The sequence below is a fragment of the Cavia porcellus genome, unplaced genomic scaffold, assembly GCF_034190915.1.
Source record: "Cavia porcellus strain 051 isolate PalLab524CR breed Dunkin Hartley unplaced genomic scaffold, mCavPor4.1 scaffold_26, whole genome shotgun sequence".
In the NCBI taxonomy this organism is placed as follows: Eukaryota; Metazoa; Chordata; class Mammalia; order Rodentia; family Caviidae; genus Cavia; species Cavia porcellus.
Genome location: NW_026947509.1, coordinates 34286119 through 34305662, shown reverse-complemented (window position 1 = coordinate 34305662; position 19544 = coordinate 34286119). Strand labels below are relative to the sequence as shown.

The 19544-nt window shown below is 45.7% G+C and overlaps 1 protein-coding gene across 1 annotated transcript in view; it reads right to left on the bottom strand.

Moving 5' to 3' along the window:
* The window catches only part of Pde6d (phosphodiesterase 6D), a 32471-nt gene extending 12928 nt beyond the window's left edge, over positions 1 to 19543 (bottom strand). Inside the window, exon 1 of the mRNA XM_003474597.5 lies at positions 19289 to 19543. Within this exon, the coding sequence (XP_003474645.2) occupies positions 19289 to 19338 (50 nt within the window). The 5' untranslated portion in view covers positions 19339 to 19543. The remainder of the gene's footprint in view (positions 1 to 19288) is intronic.
* Between the last annotated feature and the right edge of the window lies 1 nt (position 19544).

Below are 19544 nucleotides of genomic sequence, written 5' to 3'. Positions count from 1 at the left end.
CTTCCCACAATGAACATAATCATTTTATGTACTGTAAACATGTATTCATAAAAATAAGAATTTAAAAAAGACAATCCATAGTATGAGAGGAAAATATTTGCAAATCTTAGGTCTAATAAGTTATTGGATGAGATCAAAACATATGGTGGATTTTTAAGTTTAAAAAGTTATTATAGCAAAACACACACTGCCACCCATGCCCTTCAAAATGCTCCCCACAGCTTTGAACCCACTCAGCATGTCATTCCTGCCATCACGAAGGTCTAAGCCATCCCGGAGGTCTCTTTCCTATGTCTCTAGAAGGTGTGATCAAACTATGATGGCCAAGGCTGCAGCCCAGAGCCACCCACAGGGGAGGCAGCTGGTAATAAGATCACGCTGCGTCCTCATCTGCCTCATGCTCCAGGTCCCAAGCTCTGAGGCCCCGGCTCCTTCCCAAAGTCAAAATATTGTGAAAGGTCAATGTTTTGAATCCATTCAGGACAGAGAGGTAGCCAAAGGAAGGCACTTACCGCGCCTTGTGATTGTATTCATAAAATATAAAGGAAATTTTTTTTGGAGACAGGGTCTCACAGTGTCGTTCAGACAGGCCTTAAACTATTACACAGCCCAGGCTGGCCTTGATCTCATGGCAGTTCTGCTGCCTGAGCCTCCTGAGTCACTACACCTGGCTAGAATATACAAAGAGCTCTTGGAATTCAATAATAAAAAGAGAGACAACCCATTTAAAAGCGGAGAAACATCACACACACACACACACACACAGATGTGCATGTAAACCACACAAAGGTCTTGTGAGCACAGGCAGCCGTACCCGACATCATTGGTGAACAGAAACACGTGCATGAGAAACAACCTCACACCACTGGGACAGTCCAGCAGGGACATCATCATGGCTGTGGAGAGCGTTAAGAGACTGGAGCCCCCATGCTCTGCTCAGGCTTGTCAGAGTTGGGGTTCATCGCAAGGCCCCCTGGGCGGGGTGCACACGTTTGTGACTCCAGCACTCTGGGAGGGTGAGGCAGGAGGCTCATTTTGGCTGATGTGGCTCAGCGATGCCCTTCTTCGTGTCTACCCAAAAAAAGGGAGACAGAAGCTCACACAGCAGCATTACCCATGACAGTCCCAAACAGGGAGACAGCCTGAGTGCCTACCAGCTGCTGAAGGGACGAACAAAACGTGAACGGCCACAGGACGGGCTTTCGGCCACAAAAGGAATCGGACACGAATGCAGGCTACGGCATAAAGAGACTGGGGTCTGTCACAAAACCCCATAAGTCCTGCGGTTCTGTCAACTCAAGTGTTCCAGATGGGCAAATCTAGGAGTGGAAAGTAGGTTAATGGTTTCCTGGGGCGGGGAGGGTGGGGGAGGGGAGGTGGGGTGGGGGAGGTAGGAGTGACCCATAATGGGCCAGGCTTTCTCTCTGGGGTGAGGAAAAGATTCTAAGAGGGAGTAAATATGCTGAGGACCACTAGATCAGCTACTTTAACCAGGCCCTGGGGCTCAGAATTCTATCTGGAAAAAGCTACCCTAGCCATATCAGGATAAGTGTTCCAAAATGAAAATGACCCTGCACCAAGGCCTGCACTTTTATTATGTGAATGACCAAAAGAGGCTGGTCTTCAGGGGCCTCTCAAAGCCCCAGAGCTGTCTCAGGTCCCCATCCCATAAACTTTCCACCTATTGTTCTCTAAATCATTGCTTCAAAATGATAGTAAGTAAGGACTTGGGATTTCAGTCTATTGAGGGTGTCAGTGAAAACCATCATTCATTTGTGTAACACCTCAGAGTCTGTAAATCTTTTAAACATATAATCTCAGGCCACCTTGTCCATATAAGTAAGTATCATCCTCATTTTAAATAAACAGCCTGGAGACACCAACGGCCTAGCCAGGCCTTAAGATCCTCTCATCCAGATGAAGGCAACAGGCGAGAGGCAGAGACTGCTGGGAGCCAGGTCCCGCCTGTTAGGGACCTCAGTTTAGAATAAAACGGCTCCTCTGTGTGTGTGTTTCAGTCTTGCTAAGTAGTTCAAGTCGCCCTTAAACTCATGTTTCACCTGCTTTAGCCTCCTGACTGCTGGGACTACAGACCTGCACCTCTGTGCTTGGCTTAGAAATTGCTTTTCTGTATAGAATACTTACATAATACAACTTTTTCTGAGTGAAATTTCCCTTACAAGCAGTGCCTGGAACTCATTTAAAATAGCAATCTGGTACACAATAAAGTATTTATACATATATATATATATATATATATATATAATTGTATACTAATCTTCAGTCTCATATTTCATTTTTTAAAAATAAAAATGATTGGCTGGGGATTTAGCTCAGCAGCATATGCGCCTCCCTTGCAAGCAGGCAGTTGTGAGTTCAATCCCTGGTACCGATAAAAAGGAAAAGACAAAAAAAAAAAAAAAAAAAAAAAAAGATTATTCAGGGCCAGGGATTTAGCTCTGCAGCATAAGTGCCTGCCTGGCAAGTGTGAAGTCATGAGTTCAATCCCTGGTACCACACACACACACACACACACACACACACACACACACACAAAGAGAAAGGGTACCAAAAATGATTACTCAGGGTGAACAAATACCAAGCTGACAAGGACAGACAGGTTTTCATTACTGGTAAAGCAACCAAAATAGCCAGCCAAGGTGGTGCACACCTGTAATCCGAGCACTCGAAGACTGAGGCAGGAGGATGGCATCGAGGTCGGCCCAGACTACAAATTGACCAGGTAAACTTCATAGTGAAACCCTGTCTCCAAAATAAATAAATGAATAAATAGAAAGAAGGAAAGAAAGAAAGAAAGAACGAAAATCAAGGTAATGTTTCAGGGCAATAACTTTAGTAGACATTAAAAAATCAAATATGTTTCATCCATTTAATTTATCTAAGTTTTAATATTAGTGACCAGAGAAATATTCTTTTTTTTTTCTTCTTTTTTGTTGTTTTGAGACAGGGTCTTGCTATGCAGTTTGGGCTGGATTTGGGCTCTCTTTGTAGCTCAGTCGGGTCTCAAACTTGCAATGATCCTCCTGCCTCAGCCTCTCAAATGCTGGGATCATAGGTGTGCACTACCACACCTGGGTCGTAAGAAATATTCTTTTATGTTCTCTTATTTTATTTAGACAGGGCTGAGGCTACAGCTAGGCAGCCTGGCTCCTGCCTGTCAAGTGTGAGGTTGTGAGTTTAATTTCTGGTACCAAAAAACAAAAACAACAATAAAAAAACCCCAACAAAACAAAAAACAAAAAGCAAAGCAAAACAAAACAAAATGAAGTGTATGCACATTCTCCAAAGCGTGGTATCATTTTGTTCTTTTTGTTTATTTACTTATTTGGTACAGAGAGCAAACTCACAACCTTGAGCTTGCCAGGCAAGTGCTTGTGCCACTGAGTTAAACATCAATTAAAAAACAAAGGGCCGGGGTTTTAGCTCAGTGGCATATGGACCTGCCTGGCAAGTGCAAGGTTTTGAATTGAATCCCTGATACAAAAAAAAAAAAAAAAAAAAAAAGAGGCTGATTTACATTGAATTTGACCGTGAAATTCTGGTTGGTAACAGACTCAGCATTCTGTTTGCCCACCACTCATGGTACACGTGCAGGTGCTTTGACTCGGGACAAGGCTCACCCACGATTAATGAGACACAGTGCCCGCAATGGTCCAGGCTTCCTCTGTATGGGGAGAAGCCCCAAATAAACACATAATTATGTTGCCAGGTGAGAAGCTCAATCTGTGCTGGTTTGCACACAGTACCAGCCCTGGTCTGCCGCGATCAGGCCTTGCAAGATAAGATAAGCATCGGTGTTTGAGACATGCCTCTAAAGCCCAGTGCCTGCTCCCCAGCTGGCATCGTCTTTCGGTGCTGTGCCCTAGCCAGGTGTCTCGGCTCGTCCTGATCTGCACACCCAGTGACAGCCCTGAGGATGATAGGGCTACAGTGTCTGATTAAGGCAGACTCGACCAAATACTACTCAAAGGAGCTTTAACTGCATGTACCGAGGTAAGTGAGACAGGGTCTCACTATGTATAAGTAGTGCAGGCTGGCCTCAAGCTCACTATGTAGCCCAGGATGACCTGAAACGCTCATGATCCTCTTGCCTCAGCCTCCTGAGTGTTGGCATCACAGGTGTGCACCACCATACCTGGCTTGTCACAGTTTCAAAGTTAGTACTGCTGCCAGATGTGGTGGTGCATGCCTGTGTAGCACAGTACTCGGGAGGCTGAGGCAGGAGGATCACTGCAAGTTCCAGTCCAGCCTGGGCTACACAGTGAGTTTAAGCCAGCCTGTACTACATAGTGAGACCCTGTTTTAAAAACAAAACTGCGTGGGGGGAGGCAGGGACAGGGAAAGAGCTCTGAGAGATCTTCAGCTTTGTGAATAAAATATTAAGCCTAGTTCTCTGAAATGAAAACCTGAATTTTTTTTTTTTTTTTTTTTTTTTGTGCTGGGGACTGAACTCATGACCTCACGCTTAGCAGGCAGGTGCTTGTGCTACTGAGCTATATCATTAGCCCTTTTTAAACTTTTTTTAAACCTGAACTTATTTTTGAGACAGGGTCGTGCTATATGGTTCAGGCTGGTCTTGAATCCACGATGATTCTCCTGCCTCTGCCTCCTAGTGCTGCAAGTGCTGCGGTTATTATTATAGGCATACATCACCATGCCCAGCGGTCTCAATTTTTATACAGGTTCCAGCAGAGAAAAGGTTAAAAAGGACAGAAGTATGCCAAGTAGAGCTTTTTTTTTACTGCAGAGCAAGTCACTGTACATTTTCCTTTTTTCTTTTTTTTTTCATTTATAGCACTAGGAATTGAATTCAGGGCTACATTCCCAGTCATTTATTTATTTATGAGATACAGTCTCACTGAATTGCCTGGACTGGGCTCAAATTTGAAATCTTCTTGCCTCAACTTCCCAAAGTGCTGGGATTACAGGCCTGTGTCACCATGCCCAGCCCTTTTTTATTTTTGAGATAGGGCTTGATAAGTTTCCCAGGCTGTCCTTGAGTCTGTGATTCTCCTTCCTCACCTGCCCCTGCCAAGTAATTGAGATTACTGGGATTACAGACTGTCCTGAGCTATATCCCAAACCATTTTTTAACTTAATTTTTTACTTTGAGACAGGTCTTGCTATATTCTCCAGGATGGTTTTAAATTTGTGATCCTTCTGCTTCAGTCTCCCCAGTCAGTGAGATTAAAGTCATGACCACTACATTTGGCTGTAAACAAAATTTACAAGGTCAAAATCTACTCATCTTGGATTAGAAGTCACTTTAAAAATATTAAAGCCTATATTAATGACAGCTAATTGTATAAACATACTCAGAAAGGCAGGTTAAAACATTTTCCAAATTGGGGGAACAGGCTATTTGGCTTAGCAGCATAAATGCCTGCTTGACAAGTACAAGGTCATGAGTTTGATCCCTGGTACCAAAAAACAAAACAAAACAAAACAAAATGAAACAAGACAAAATATTGGGGGAGCATGATGGTAAACCCAGTACTCTGGGAGGCTGACAAAGGAAGATCAAAATTTCCAGCTCAGCCTGGTCAGTTTAATAGGTCCTTGTCTCCAAATACAAAGAAAAATGGCTGTGAGTGTAGCTCAGTGCAAAGGCCTTGGGTTCAATCCCCAGTATCACAAAATAAGTAAATAAAAATATATTTTAAAAGTTAAAAAGTAGTTTATAAAACATGAATAATATGAATTAGATTTATTAAAAAGTATATATGTACATATAAGAATTATTTACCAAAGGAATTCAAGGCTCTTACAGTAAGTTTGGAGGAAAAAAAAGTTTAGAGAAACAGAACAAGAAATAAAAACTATAGTCCTACAACCCAGATTGCTACTTAATGATTTGCCCTATATACTTCCAGTTTTAGTGTACATATCTGTGCTAATGAATGCAATAATGATAAATGTAATAAGTGTAAAATGTATGCTTTTAGAGTCACTAATGCTCATCAAATCTTACACATCCTGTGTTGTAATAAGCTCCAGCAAACTGCACATTTCTGGACAGTCTTCCTGCTCAGTGCAGGCATCAGGTTCGCTTGGGGAACCTTGCAACTCTCAAAGCCAGCCTGGCTCCCACTGCAGACTCTCCTAGGTGGAGCCAGGTTTAACCTCCTAGGTGACTCACTCTGGCTTACAGGGAGCCCCTGTGCTGCTGCCCCGCCCATGCTCAATATTCTGGGCAGGGAAATCCTGGTAAAGCAAGGGAGAAAACCTCTGGCTTCGAGGGCCTGTGCTCCCTACCCTAGGTGGGGTAGGAGTGATGTGCAGCCCACGGTGGCTGAGCCAGGAGTGGGGCTTAGAAGTAAAATGTTTCTAGAAAACAAGATTTTTTTTTTTTGCACCGGCGATTGAACTCACGACCTTGCACTTGCCAGGCAGGGGCTGTGTCACTGAGTAGAAAGGAAGCTGGTAAGGGTAGGGAGCTTTGGGGAACACTGCGTTTATGGGAGGCAGGAGCACAGGGCAGTGGGCAGTGAGAAAAGCAAGCTGAACAATAGCTACAAACTCAACATCACACAGCCCTTGGCCCATGCTGGAAAGATCTGGAGAAGCACTATGGGTGGGACCTGCAGGTCTGTTTCCCTGCACAACAGAGCTGGGTAGCGGTAGCTAATGAACCCTGGTGCAGATTAACACATCCTCCCCTGGGGAGGGCGAAGACCAGCCCCGTGGGTAGAAGTCTCCCCTGGCAGCCTGGGGAACCAACAATAAACAGTGAGGTGTTTGCCAAAATGCCGCTCTCTGCATAGAGAGTGCTACAGCTCAAACTCCGGGTCCCCTGGCAGCATTCTGGTAGCACCCCGCTGTACATTTCCAAACTTCAGACACACTTTACTATACTTCTAACCCAAAAGGGGCAGTGCATCTTTCCCCAAGGGCTTTCCATCAACACTGGAAATGTCAGTGTATTTGCTTTAGAATAAAAATGTACTGGGGAACAAACCCAGGGCCTCTGCACTGAGCTGCCTCCCCAGGCCCTTTTATTTTTTATTTTGTTTTTTTATTTTTTTTTAATTTTTTTTTTTTTTTTTTTTTTGTCTTTTTCGTTTTTTGAGACAGGGTCTCACTGAATTGCCTCAGCCTCTGGAGTGCTGGGGTTACAGATATGGGTGCCGCCATGCCCAGCAAGGGGTCCTGATCTTTGACCTATTACATACCTGGATGGCTAAAAGACATTTACAAAGAAGGCAAGCCGGACTGGGGATATAGCTCAGTGGCATGAGCACCTACACAAGGCACAAGGTCCTGAGTTCAATTCCCAGTACCTAAGAGGGTGTGCTGTTTAAAAGACATTCTCTTAGCTCACGCAAGCTTTGCAGACATTACTGAATCACCTAAGACTGACATTCTAGACTCTTTTTGTCAGAACCTCTTGCCAAAAATTAAGGCAAACTTCCCTGGTTTACTAGCCAATGATGGCTATAAAGGTTTTTTTGTTTTTTAGTTTCCACAACTGAACCTAGGGGGGGCTCTACCACTGAGCTACATCCTGTCCTTTTTTAAAAAAATTTGAGACACAGTCATGCTAAATTGCCAAGTTTTGGCTTAAACTTGTCAACCTCCTGCCTCAGCTTCCTGAATAGCTGTGATTACAGGCATGTACCACTGCACCTGATTAGTCAGTAATTCTTAATCTATAATTGTCAATACAGATTGTCTCTTTTTTCTTTTAGACAGGTCAGGGGCTGGTCTTAAACTCACTATGTAGCCCAGGCTGGCCTTAAACTCACAATTCTCTTTCTTCAGGGGCCCAAATACTGGGATTATAAGTGTGCACCACAGGGGCTGGGGATTTAGCTCAGCGGCATAAGCACCTGCCTTGCAAGCAGGCAGTTATGTGTTCAATCCCCGGTACTGATAAAGTGTAATAAGTATGCACCACCATGCTTGGCCAGGTTCTTTTGTTTTTTTGTTGCTATTGTTGGTTTTTGTTTTTGAGAGAGGGTCTCGCTATGTAATGCAGGCTGATTTTGTTTTGTTTTGTTTTGTTTTGCTTATGTAGCCCAGACTGGCCTGGAATTTGCAGCAATCCTCCCACCTCAGCCTCCCTAGGGGTGGGGTTATAGGCCTGTGCTACCACACCCAGCTGTTTTTTTCTTTTATTTTTGAGACAGGGCCTTGCTCTTTAGTGCAGCCTGGCTTTGAACTCAAGATGTAGCCCAGGCTGGCCCACATGTTAGCGGAGTCCATAAGCCTGGGGCAAAGAAGTCAGGACGGCAAAGCAAGGGTATTGCAAAGGGAAGACATGGAGTGCGGGCTGTGCTATCTCCTCCCTTCTGCAGGGTGCTGTCTGTCCTGATGGCATATCCCTGGCCTCCTGTTTCTCCTTGTGACTTAGGACTCACCAGTGCGTGCAGTGTAGACAAGTGTGCCAGGCACACTGTAATGATGCTACAACGGTATCTGCCTTTCCTTCTCAGGGACCGGTATGCAACCCGGCGCTCAGCTAAGTGCTGAACCGCATGCAGCATCCGGTAACAGCTCAGGCAGAGTGGCCGGAATGGCATCTGGGCTGGGCAGCCAGAAAGCAAAGTTGACTGAAGGGTGGCAGGAGACAAACCAGGGTGGCTGCTCCTCCCGGCTTCCGCAGGCTGTGGAAAGGGCAGCTCAAGGCTGCTGCTCAGCACAACGCATGCACACCAGAGCTGCCGCATGCCCAGGAACAACAAAGTTGGGCGGCTGAGCTGCAGGTAAGAGCGTCAGCTTCTCAAAGCTTTGCGTTCAGCCTGGACTCCTGACTCAGCAGAGTGCTTGCAAATTACAGATGGGCACAGGGCGCTCGGTAATTGAAGGTAAGTGGATTTTTCAGCGCAAATGGCTGATGGAGCAGACGCTGACACCTGCTGATGTCCGCATGCAGGAGGATAGCGTCAGCACTGAGGTCACTGTTCCCTGCGGGCGTGGCTGTGGTCACTGGCAGTAACCAGGCAGCCCCTTTTAGTGGCATCCTGAGCCTTTCTTTGCTTTGCTTTCCTCCAGCTGGCTGCGGCTTTTCTCTTTCTCCTCTGGTCTGTGTCTTTTCACAGGCTCTTTATGATCTTTTCCCTTACAAATTCTCCCCTCCTTGTTGCTTTCTGAACTTTTCTCACACCCGCCTCATTAATTCATTTTTTAACTTTTTTATTAGTCCATGTTTGCGATCCGTGATGATTATTTTCCGTGTGCAGAGTTGGTCTGTGGTCGGAACACATCTTAATTCCTTTTCTTTTTGAGACAGGGTCTCACGATGTAGCTCAGGCTGGTCTCAGACTTGCAGTGATCTTTCTGCCTCAGCATCCTGAATGGTGGGATGACAGGTGTGGGCCACTGTGCCCAGCTGGTCCTTCTATCTCTTAACCCCCTTCCCAATTGAGGAGGCCCTACCTCCCTATTTCCTATTATCTCTCTTTCCCTTCTTCATTAATTCCTAAATATTTTCCTTTGTGCCTCTCCTGCCTTAGGAGTGGACACACAGAGCAGGACGTCTTTTAGTACATTCTTGAGAACCAACTCTAATTCACAGACACTGGGCCTTTTTTCTGCCCCGTAACTGCCTGGTGTGGCTCCTATTCATGGCAGATGGGTGGGAAGTTACACATGGGCCCTGAGAGCCCAGGCCTCACTGTCCTGGAACTCACTGGGCAGCTGTGCAGTCGGCATTGCCTGCGCCGTGAGATGCTTCCCTGGCCCTGGCAAAGTGACTGCACTCGGAGAGGGAACAGTCGGAATCCAAAGGGGCCTGAGAAACAGCGAGGGCAAGGACTTCGGCGGTGACAGTGAGGTTAGCATTTAAAACACAACACAGTCTTCTCACCAGCAAGTTGGACAATGAAACAGATCTTGCTTTTGTTGTTATTCCACCAAGAGTGCAGCTATGCGCCTCAGACTGGGCAGAAACAAGCTCGAAAAGATATCCAAAGATACTCTTGAAGACCTCTTTGCTTTTTCTGTTTTTTTTTTTCTTTTTTTTTTGTCTTTTTGAGACATCGTCTCACTATGTAGTACAGGCTGGCCTTGAACTCACTTTGTAGCCAAGGCCGGTCTCGAACTTCCTAGAATCCTCCTGTCTCAGCCTCCCGAGTGCTGGGATTGATTACAGGTGTGCACCACTGTTCCTGGCTGAAGAACTGATTTTTTTTTTTTGGTCTTTTTCATTTTTACCGGTACCAGGGATCGAACTCACGACCGCCTGCTTGCAAGGCAGGTGCTTATGCCGCTGAGCTAAATCCCCAGCCACCAATTTTTAAAGTGAGGAGGCATATACTATTTTGTTCAAATTTCTGGAAGTCCCTGTTTTATGGATAAGTGACTTACACAAAACTAGCAGCTTTAAAAGTAACTTCCAATACTTATTTAGTAAAACTGTTGTCCTCATTTCAGCTACTCCACTAACCTCGTGGATTCCTTGAAAAGTTATCTATTTTTGCTGACTTTATTTCATGTGTTATCCACTTGTGGCTCTCCATGGATCATGTCACTTGGTCTCCCTGAGTATCGAGTACTTTTTAGAGTGTGGCTGGTGCCCACTAAGATGATGAGGCCATCACAGATTCTGAAACAGGCACTGAGCGGATGGATGGGATGTTCAGCGGCCCCGGGCTTGTTTTTGGCTGAGGTTTTCCTCACTCTGGGCTTTGACTCATCTCTGAATACTTCTCACCCACCTTTCCCTCCTTGCTCTCGTCTTAACATGAAACTATTCATTTCGAATTAGAACTATGTGATACCTCTTCCAGGGACACTGAAGAGCTGGGCTGGACTGGGGCTGGAGTCTCACCATGCACTCAAGGCCAGCCTGAATGACATGAGGGGAGACCTGTCTCAAAAGAGCTACTCACAAATGTCTGTTTATGACGGAAAGTGGCAGCATGAGGACCAGGTCTGGCGCTTTGCTCTTTGCACAAAAGATGGCTCAGAAGCAAGGAAGGCTTAAGCTACATTTCTCACTGCTGTTCTTCTTTTTTTTGGAGACAGGGTCTCACTATGAAGTTCATACTGGCCTGGAACTTTCCATGTAGCCCAAAGTGTCTTCCAAATCCTAGTGATGCTCCTGCCTCAGCCTCCCTAAGTGTTGGAATTGCAGGAGTGTGCTACCACACCTGGCTACAACTCACTTCGTAACCATGAAAGCACTCAGATTTTCAGATTTCTTTCCTTTTCCTTAATCTTTTAGCTGGCAGTGACCTGGCCCAGGACAATACCTCCTGAACAGTGTGGTGGTCCAGGCAGCAGTGATAGCTAGGTGACCATTTGCCTGCTCACATTTGCCACCAGGGAGTTACAGCGAAGGAAATGGATATTGGGGTAGCTTCTTATCTCCATCCATAAATATTTAAAGGAGCCTTTCAAACCAACCCTAAATGCATACACTGCTCTGTAACAGGAACCGCTGAGTCAGTTCCAAAACTTACCGTGGTACACTGTCACCCGACACTTTCACGGCAGTTTAAAGAAGATCCAGAATGGAACCAGAATAACTCAGGCTGTTCCTGAGGTGGCCCTGCATGTTTCAAGGGCCTCGGGGCCCTGGCTTCTCTGTGCTAAGGTCTGAATGGTTCACTGAGGCACCTCTGTCCTTCTGCATGAATGAGGTGATCTGGGCTGCTCCTCTGAAGCCTGTGGCCTGCAGGATGAGTTCTGCAACTTGTGGTCATGGCCTTGTGCTGCAGGCTGCAGTCACCTCTGCTCAAAGGCGCCCATTAGATACCAGTCAGCAGCTTCCCCTTGACTACAAAGGCAATGTTTAAGGTGGAAAACTGTAAAAACAAGAATATACTCATCTGCTGCTGGATACTTTCTGGAAAGTCTCTTTCTTTTATCAGGTAACTTCGATAAGACATTCCTTCTGGGGCTGGGTGCGTGCACAGAGGTGAAGTACATCTTTGTTCCTGGTTCAATCCCTAGCCCTGGGGAGAAAAAGTCTTCCTTATCCCAGGTGCTAAACCCTGCCACATGCATCTGAGAGTTGAGGAAAAAACTAAAAAGAATATAGGGGGCAGGGCCACAGTGGAAGGGAGAAATTTTCAAATGAAAAATAAATGTAACTAAAAAACACAAACAAAAATAAAACCTGTGATTTTATTAAACACTGAGGAAAAATTTTAAACTCAAAACCAATAATGGGACAATAAAAATAAATTGCCCAGGAGAGCCTCGTAAGATACTATAGAGAATGTGTAGAGATACTATAGAGAATTTTGTTTTGCTTTGATTTTTTTTTTTTTTTTTTTTTAATTGGTACCGGGGATTGAACTCACAACTGCCCGCCTGCAAGGCAGGCACCCATGCCGCTGAGCTAAATCCCCAGCCCCCTTTTGCTTTGATTTTTAAGATAGGGTCTCGATATATAATTCAGGCTGGCCTAAAACTCACAGTGATCCTCCTGCTTCAGCCTCCTGACTTCTGGGCTAACAGGCATGCACCATTGCACCCAGCTGGAAAATGTGGACTTTGCAGAAAGACAAAACAGGGTTGGATTACAGTTCAGTAGCACAGTGTCTGTCTGGCAAGCACGGGGTCCTGAGTTTGATTCCTGATTCCAAAAAAGAGAAAAAAAAAAAAAAGACAAAACAAACTTTATATTAAGTTTAGATTCAGTCTTTGTTTGAGTGAGGATCCTACAGAAGTTCAATTCCTTACTTATAAGGTGAGGACACTAATGTATAGGGTCGTTATGATAATGTAGCAGATCAAGGTGCTTTGAAAAACTGAAAACACTATAGGTGTATCAGCTATCACTGGATAACCCTCCTTCTTCTTATGCTGTCATATACACACACATATATATTTTTTTAAATTACAAAAAATTTATTTTGTCTTGAGATAGGGTTTCACTATGCAGTTCAGACTGGTCTTGAACTCACTTTGTAACCCAGGCTGGCTTCAAACTTGCAGCACTCCTCCTACCTCAGCCTCCCGAGTATTGGGGTTACAGGTTGTACCACTATACCTGGCCTAGAACAGTTTTTAACTTTGTTCAACTCTTCATCTTTAGGTTCCTAGTTACTGGTACATGGCATGGTTTGAGTGTGCCTCCTTGACCACCCCACTGTGCCCTGCTGACTGACCACTGCCAACTAAAGCTGCTATACGTGCTACAGGGAAACCATTGCCTTCTTGCCCTCAACAGGGAGGTCTTCAGGCCAGGCTCCTGAGATCTTCACAGACACTGGACTGTCAGAAAATGTATTCACTTTTCCCGCCAGCTTCAAAATTATCAGCATGGGGCTGGGGATTTAGCTCAGCGGCATAAGCGGCATAAGCGCTGCGCCTGCCTTGTAAAGCAGGCAGTCGTGAGTTCGATCCCTGGTACCAATAAAAAGGAAAAAGAAAAACAAAAAACAAAAAACAAAAAACAAAATTATCAGCATGCCAAGGGCAAAAAGAATGCTGCTCATGGAATCTTTACGGTTTGAGAGTTAAGCACGTAGGTAATGGTGAGGACAGCCAGGCTGCTGGACAGATGAACCTGTGTAATTCCATCCTACGATACTACAGCTCAGGGGGATGCATTCGGAAGGCAAGTCCTGCCCTAAAGTGGGGGTCTGTGGACCCAGAATGCTGACAGGTGACAGCCTATGGGACAAGAGTGAGGTCCAGTCGAGCAGCCCAGGGCTGTGAGCCTCAATCACCACGAGCCTCCTATCTCTGAAGGTGACGCGTGGCTGGGATTTCCAAGTTTTGATGCATTCTGCCTCATTTTTCCAGTATTTTCTGTCATGCCTCACTATACAGCATACACAACATCCTGAGAAGAAACTTAGGAGGTCTGAAGAAGACTACATGTTTAATTACACTCGAAATTCCTCCCCAGAATGCAAAAGCATTAATGCCTGGGTCAGAATACGTACAGCAGGGCTGGGCATATAGCTCAGTGGCATAAATGCCTGCCTGGCAAGCACAAGGTCCTGAGTTTGATTCCTGATGCAAAATAAATAAATAAATAAATAAATAAAAATTAAAAAAATCCTAAGTATTGTAATATAACCAGTAGGACATTATATTCATTTAATATATTCAGGATAACAACACTGACAACTCCTCAGAGTCCACTGTTGAGCGAAACAAGCTACCAGTCACAATCTATATGGAATCCATGCTGAGACAGCCTGGACCCAACAGTGGTCCAGGCTGTAGGGGTGAGATATTTAAGCTGCTCTGTGTGAAGTTAAGTTCACAGACAAAAACTGTGTTTTAGGAAATCATAAATCTCAAGCTCATTTGTGTGTGTGTGTCTTTTTGAGACAGGGTCTTGTTATGCAGTTCAGGCTGGCCTTGAGCTCACTTTGTAACCCAGGCTGGCCTTGAACTTGCAATAAGATCCTCCTGCCTTAGCCTCCTGAATGCAGGAATTAGAGTCATGTGCCATCATGCCCAGTTTCAAGTTCATTTCTAACACCTGACCAGGAAATTGTACTAGGCAATATTGATATTTAAGTGAAGTTCAACAGGTTACTATTCTGTTTTTTTTTTTTTTTTTATACCAGGGATCAAACTCACAACCTTGCACTTGCCAGGTAAGCACTTGTGCCACTGAGCTAAATCCCAGGGCCTAGGTTACTATTCTTAATAAGGAAATTAAAGTGAATAATAGATGTATTGTAGATGTGTGTGTGTGCATGTGTGTGTGTGTGGTGCTGGGCTTGAACTCAGAGCCTCCTGTGCACCAGCAAGTGCTGTTCCACTATTCTACATAGCTGTACCCTACAGAGCCAGCTATTTTTGACTAGAAGTGAAATTGAAGACCAAGGAGCTGTAAGAAATGATAGGGTAGTCCCAGGACCAAGCTGTGGATAATAAAAAGCAAGACCAGAGGAAGGTGCTTTCAGGAACCATGAGCCAAATGGGTTCTTTCTTTGCTAACCTGCAGTAGACTGGAAGACAGCTGTTCCTAGGTAATAAATGCCTACAAGTGCACATCAGCCCTCCTCAGATGAACACAAGTACATGATCACTTCTGCAGAAGCAAATGGAAATGGTTTCTCAATAAGAAAATACAGTAAACACATGAGGGCTTTGGTTCTGCCCCAGAGAAGGCTGTAGTTATTATCATTCATAACATTCCAGAAGGAACAACAGCAGTGGTCAGCAGTGACACAGTGGAGGCGGCAGGGCTAAGCCTGGAGTCCAGCCCCTGACACCAAGCTCTTCTGTAGCTTATTCCCCATCACATGCACATGCACGTATGCACATACACATGCACACGTGCACATACCCATGCACACACATGGCGAATGAGGGTGCCACTCTCTCTCTGAAATCACTAACAACAAATAGTACCAATCTTTCACTTCCTGTCAGTTCATTTAGAGTAAGGGGTTAGTCTGCTGTTTTAGTAAGGTTGAGCATCTTTTCATTTATTATTCAATCGATTCTTCTGGTAATTGTTTGTCACACCCTCCTCCTATTTGCAGGAGCCATTTTATTGTGGATTTAACCAATACCTGGGGGGCTGGGGGTTTAGCTCAGCGGCATAAGCGCCTGCTTTGCAAGCAGGCAGTCGTGAGTTCGATCCCTGGTACCGATAAAAAGGAAAAAGACAAAAAAAAAAAAAAAAAAAAAAAAAAAAAAAAAAAAACCAATACCTGGAGTGTTAGTGAGTAAACAAGGGTGGAGTGTAGCCAGAGTGCTTGCTAAATGAGCAAGGCCCTCTGGATTGCCCCAAAGTACCACTACTGAAGAAGAGAAAGCGAGAAAGGAAGAGAAAGGGTAGGGGCGGGGCGGGGGATGAACTGAGCTCTGGAAAAAGCTCAATCAGCACTGCACACCTTCTGCCAAGTAAATTCTGGATGGATTAAAGATAATGAAATCATAAAAGTATAATTCTTATTCATAATTCCTTTATGATTTCTTTAATGAAATCATAAAATCATAAAAGCATCCTATAACAGCTTATCAATCACTTTCTTGATATAGAAGTTATACATTTACACTGATGAAAGGGTAATTCAAACAGGCAAACCAGCACATTATAGGTTACAGAAGAGAGATAGTATGAGTACCCTACATGGGCCTGGGATTTAGCTCAGCGGCATAAGTGCCTGCCTGGCAAGCGTGAGGTCATGAGTTCAATCCCTGGTAACAACAACAACAACAACAACAACAAAAAGGGTACTGTAAGTGCCAAGCCTGGTGGCACACACCTGTAATCATAGCCCTTGGGAAGCTGAGGCAGGAGAATTGCTGTGAGTTCAAGGCCAACCTGAACTGTATAGTGAAACCCTGTCTGAAAAAAAAAAAGTACTGTAAGTGAAGGTCACTGAAAACAATTTACACTAACTCTTTGGGATTTAAAACCATGACAAACTTGTTATGAAGTGAAAAAAGTAAGTTACCAGACAACCCTGGGGGTTCACTTTTATGCAAGCAATATTATACAGCCACATTAGAAGACTATGTTAGTATTAACAAGGATCGGGGCTGGGGATTTAGCTCAGCGGCATAAGCGTCTGCCTTGCAAGCAGGCGGTCGTGAGTTCGATCCCTGGTACCGATAAAAAGGAAAAAGACAAAAAAAAAAAAAACAAGAAAAAGTATTAACAAGGATCATTTTAGGTGACTGATGTTTGCAATAGAAAAATTAAATACTACTTTAAAAAATATGGCACTTTTGAAGACATCCCTTCTATACACACTTACTGAGGGCCTGAGACACAACCATTTTTGTGCACTTCAGTGCAATGCTCTGTGCACACAAGGCAGGTGAATGAATGGAACACAGAACCTGGGATTCGGAAAGGATTCACATCAACTGCTTCAGAGTATCAAATCCAAAACCTCAGCCCACGCCCGTAATCCCAGCACTCGGGAGGCCAAGGCAGGAAGATCCTTGCAAGTTCGAGACCAGCCTACGCTACAAAGTGAGCCCAAGACCAGCCTGAACTGCACAGCGAGACCCTGTCTCAAAAAGACAAAAAAAGAAAAAAAAAGAAAAAAAAAAGAAAAATCAAATCCAAAACCTCTGCACACGTTCAAGGCCAGCCTAGGCTACCTTAGTGAGTCTAAGTCCAGCCTGGACTACTTAGAAAACAAAAACTACTCAGAAAACAAAACAAAACAAAAGACAAAAAGTACTTAGAGAAATAAATGAAGAGAGACTATTGTTACTGAAATAGGCATTCTGGAAGAAAGTTCAGAAAAGCCATTTATGTAGCAAAAGGTAGACAATAATCAGGTAGTTTGTAACCAACACTTTCTTTTTCATGAATGCATTATCCAATCCCACAGTTTCTGCTTCACTGTTTTCTTTCAGGACTGGGGACTGAATATAGGGGCTGGGCATTGAGTACAACCCAGGCCTTTTTTAGTTCTTACTTTGAGACAGGGTCTCACCAAGTTGCTTAGTTGTCCAAATTGGTTTGAACTTGTGATTCTCCTGCCTCAGCCTCCCAAAGTGTGGGGATTACAGACGTGTGCCACCACACCTGGCTCTAAGTTCCTTATTTATCTATAGTGGTGAGGCTGGAAGCCAGGGTCCAGTGTGAGTACAGCAAGTATTCTGACCCTGAGCTCCATCTCCTGCCCTTCACCTCCTGTGCTAACGTTTATGTGGCAGCTTCTCCTGTGCTTCAGGATTCAGGCAGCTTCACAGACACGTTTTCCTGAAAGTCCAGTGCATTAACATCACCCCTGAACTGATTAATTCACCTTCCCTGTTTAGGGGTGCACAGGTTTTTTTTTTCTATTGTTTCCAATGTTGGTTCCTCAGCCTCTTTCTCCACTGGTTCCAGAACCAAGACTGAAGGTGAGATGCACAAACTTTCCTTTCTGTGTTCGAAAGCCATTTGTTCAAAACATACCTTGTTGCTGGGTGTGGTGGTGCACACCTGTAATCTCAGTACTTGGGGATGCTGGGGCAAAAGGATTGCTGAGAGTTCAAAGCCTGCCTGACCTACATAGCCAGACCTTATATAAAAATAAAAAAAAATTATACTCAAAACTTTCTGTTTGAAAACTTACTATGGCTTCTGACTATGAGGAAGCAACTGGAACTGGTCGGGTGAAGTGGGCATTGTGAAAACCTAATGAGCAGCTTGGAATACAGGGTTTCATTAAACCTCCAGTGGGGAGCCCTAAGGGATGCCTACATCTCCCAGAGAGAGGAATTTAAGACTGTTTTGCACTGTAGAGATGGGATGTAAGAAGAGATTAAGGTCAGCTAGAGAATGTAAAATTGGAATACAAGCCTAAATTTTTAAATACTATTATTATTATTATTTATGGTACTGGGGATCGAACCTAGGGCCTTTGCGCTGAGCTACATCCTCATCTCTATTTATTTATTTTTAAAATTTATTTTCTGAGAAAAGGTCTCTCTAAATTGCCCAGGCTGGCTTGCACTTGCCATCCCCTTGCCTCGGCCTCGAGTGCTGAGATTGCAGGTGTGCAGCACGCCTGGCTCCTTTGCATCTTACACTAGCGACTAACACACATTCCTTTAAAACACAAAGCTTCCTTGTGGTTTCAAAAGTGGCATCACACCAGGCCCGAGGCAATGATTTCCATAGCCTATTAGACAGGTCCTCCACGAAAATAATTGCTGGACAGCTCCACCTTAGCAAGGTGTGAACCACAGGCCAACACCCTGTGCCCTAGAGCTCTGATACCCTTGCCAGAGCTCTGTGCATCCCAGAGGACTTTGAGGTACCTCGAGGCACCCCGCCCACGTCCCAGGTCCTCCTCTCAGAGTAAAGCACCCTAACAGGTGTCGGGGAGAAGCAGAGACTATCCGACGCCTCCCAAAGGCCAACAGAGTTAATCAAGGTCTTTTTCTTCACCTCCCTCTGCTGCTCTGGCCCTGGAAGAAGCCACAAGTGAGGGTGCGAAGTTGTGGTCACAGACAGGGCTGGGGACCCGACAAAGTTCAGCGCCGCGTGTGCATGTGTCCCGCACAAGGTCACTCGCTCGGAGCACTTTCCTGGTGGGTTTCCCGCCACAGACCTTTGAGGCTTCGAGGCCGGCCTGCTGCGCCCCTCAGCAGTGCTCTGGCCGAGCCCCCCAGACCCCCGCCGGAGCCTAGAACCCAGCTGGCCCCGGGGACCCGCACTGCCAACGCCCGCGCCATCCACAGCCCGGCCCCGGGCTCGTCCGCCTCCCTGGGCTGCTGGCGCCCCAACCACTCCTCCCGCCGGGCGCCCCCGCGCCGCGCCGCCCCGTCCCGTGCCCCGCGCCGCCCTCGGCTCGGTACCCCGCGGGCGCCCCCAGCCTGGCCCGGCTCCTCCGCGGCCGACGCCTCCAGAGTCCCCCCCGGCCCCGCCCCGCTCCCGGGCGGATACAGTTTGAAGCCTCTCAGGATCTCCCTGGCCCGCTCGTCCTTGGCTGACATGATGCGGCGGCTGCCGCCCGCGACTCTCCCACGCTGGCCGGCGGAGCCTCTCGGATAATGCCCAGGGGCCGAGGGCCGAGCCGCAGCCGGATCTGGAGACCTCAGGTTAGCAGCTGCAGCGGCGAGAGCCGGACCGGCCTCTCCCTCCCCTGAGCTCCCGCTCCTGATCCCTTCTGCTTCCCTCTAGCCTCGGAGCGCCCGCACCG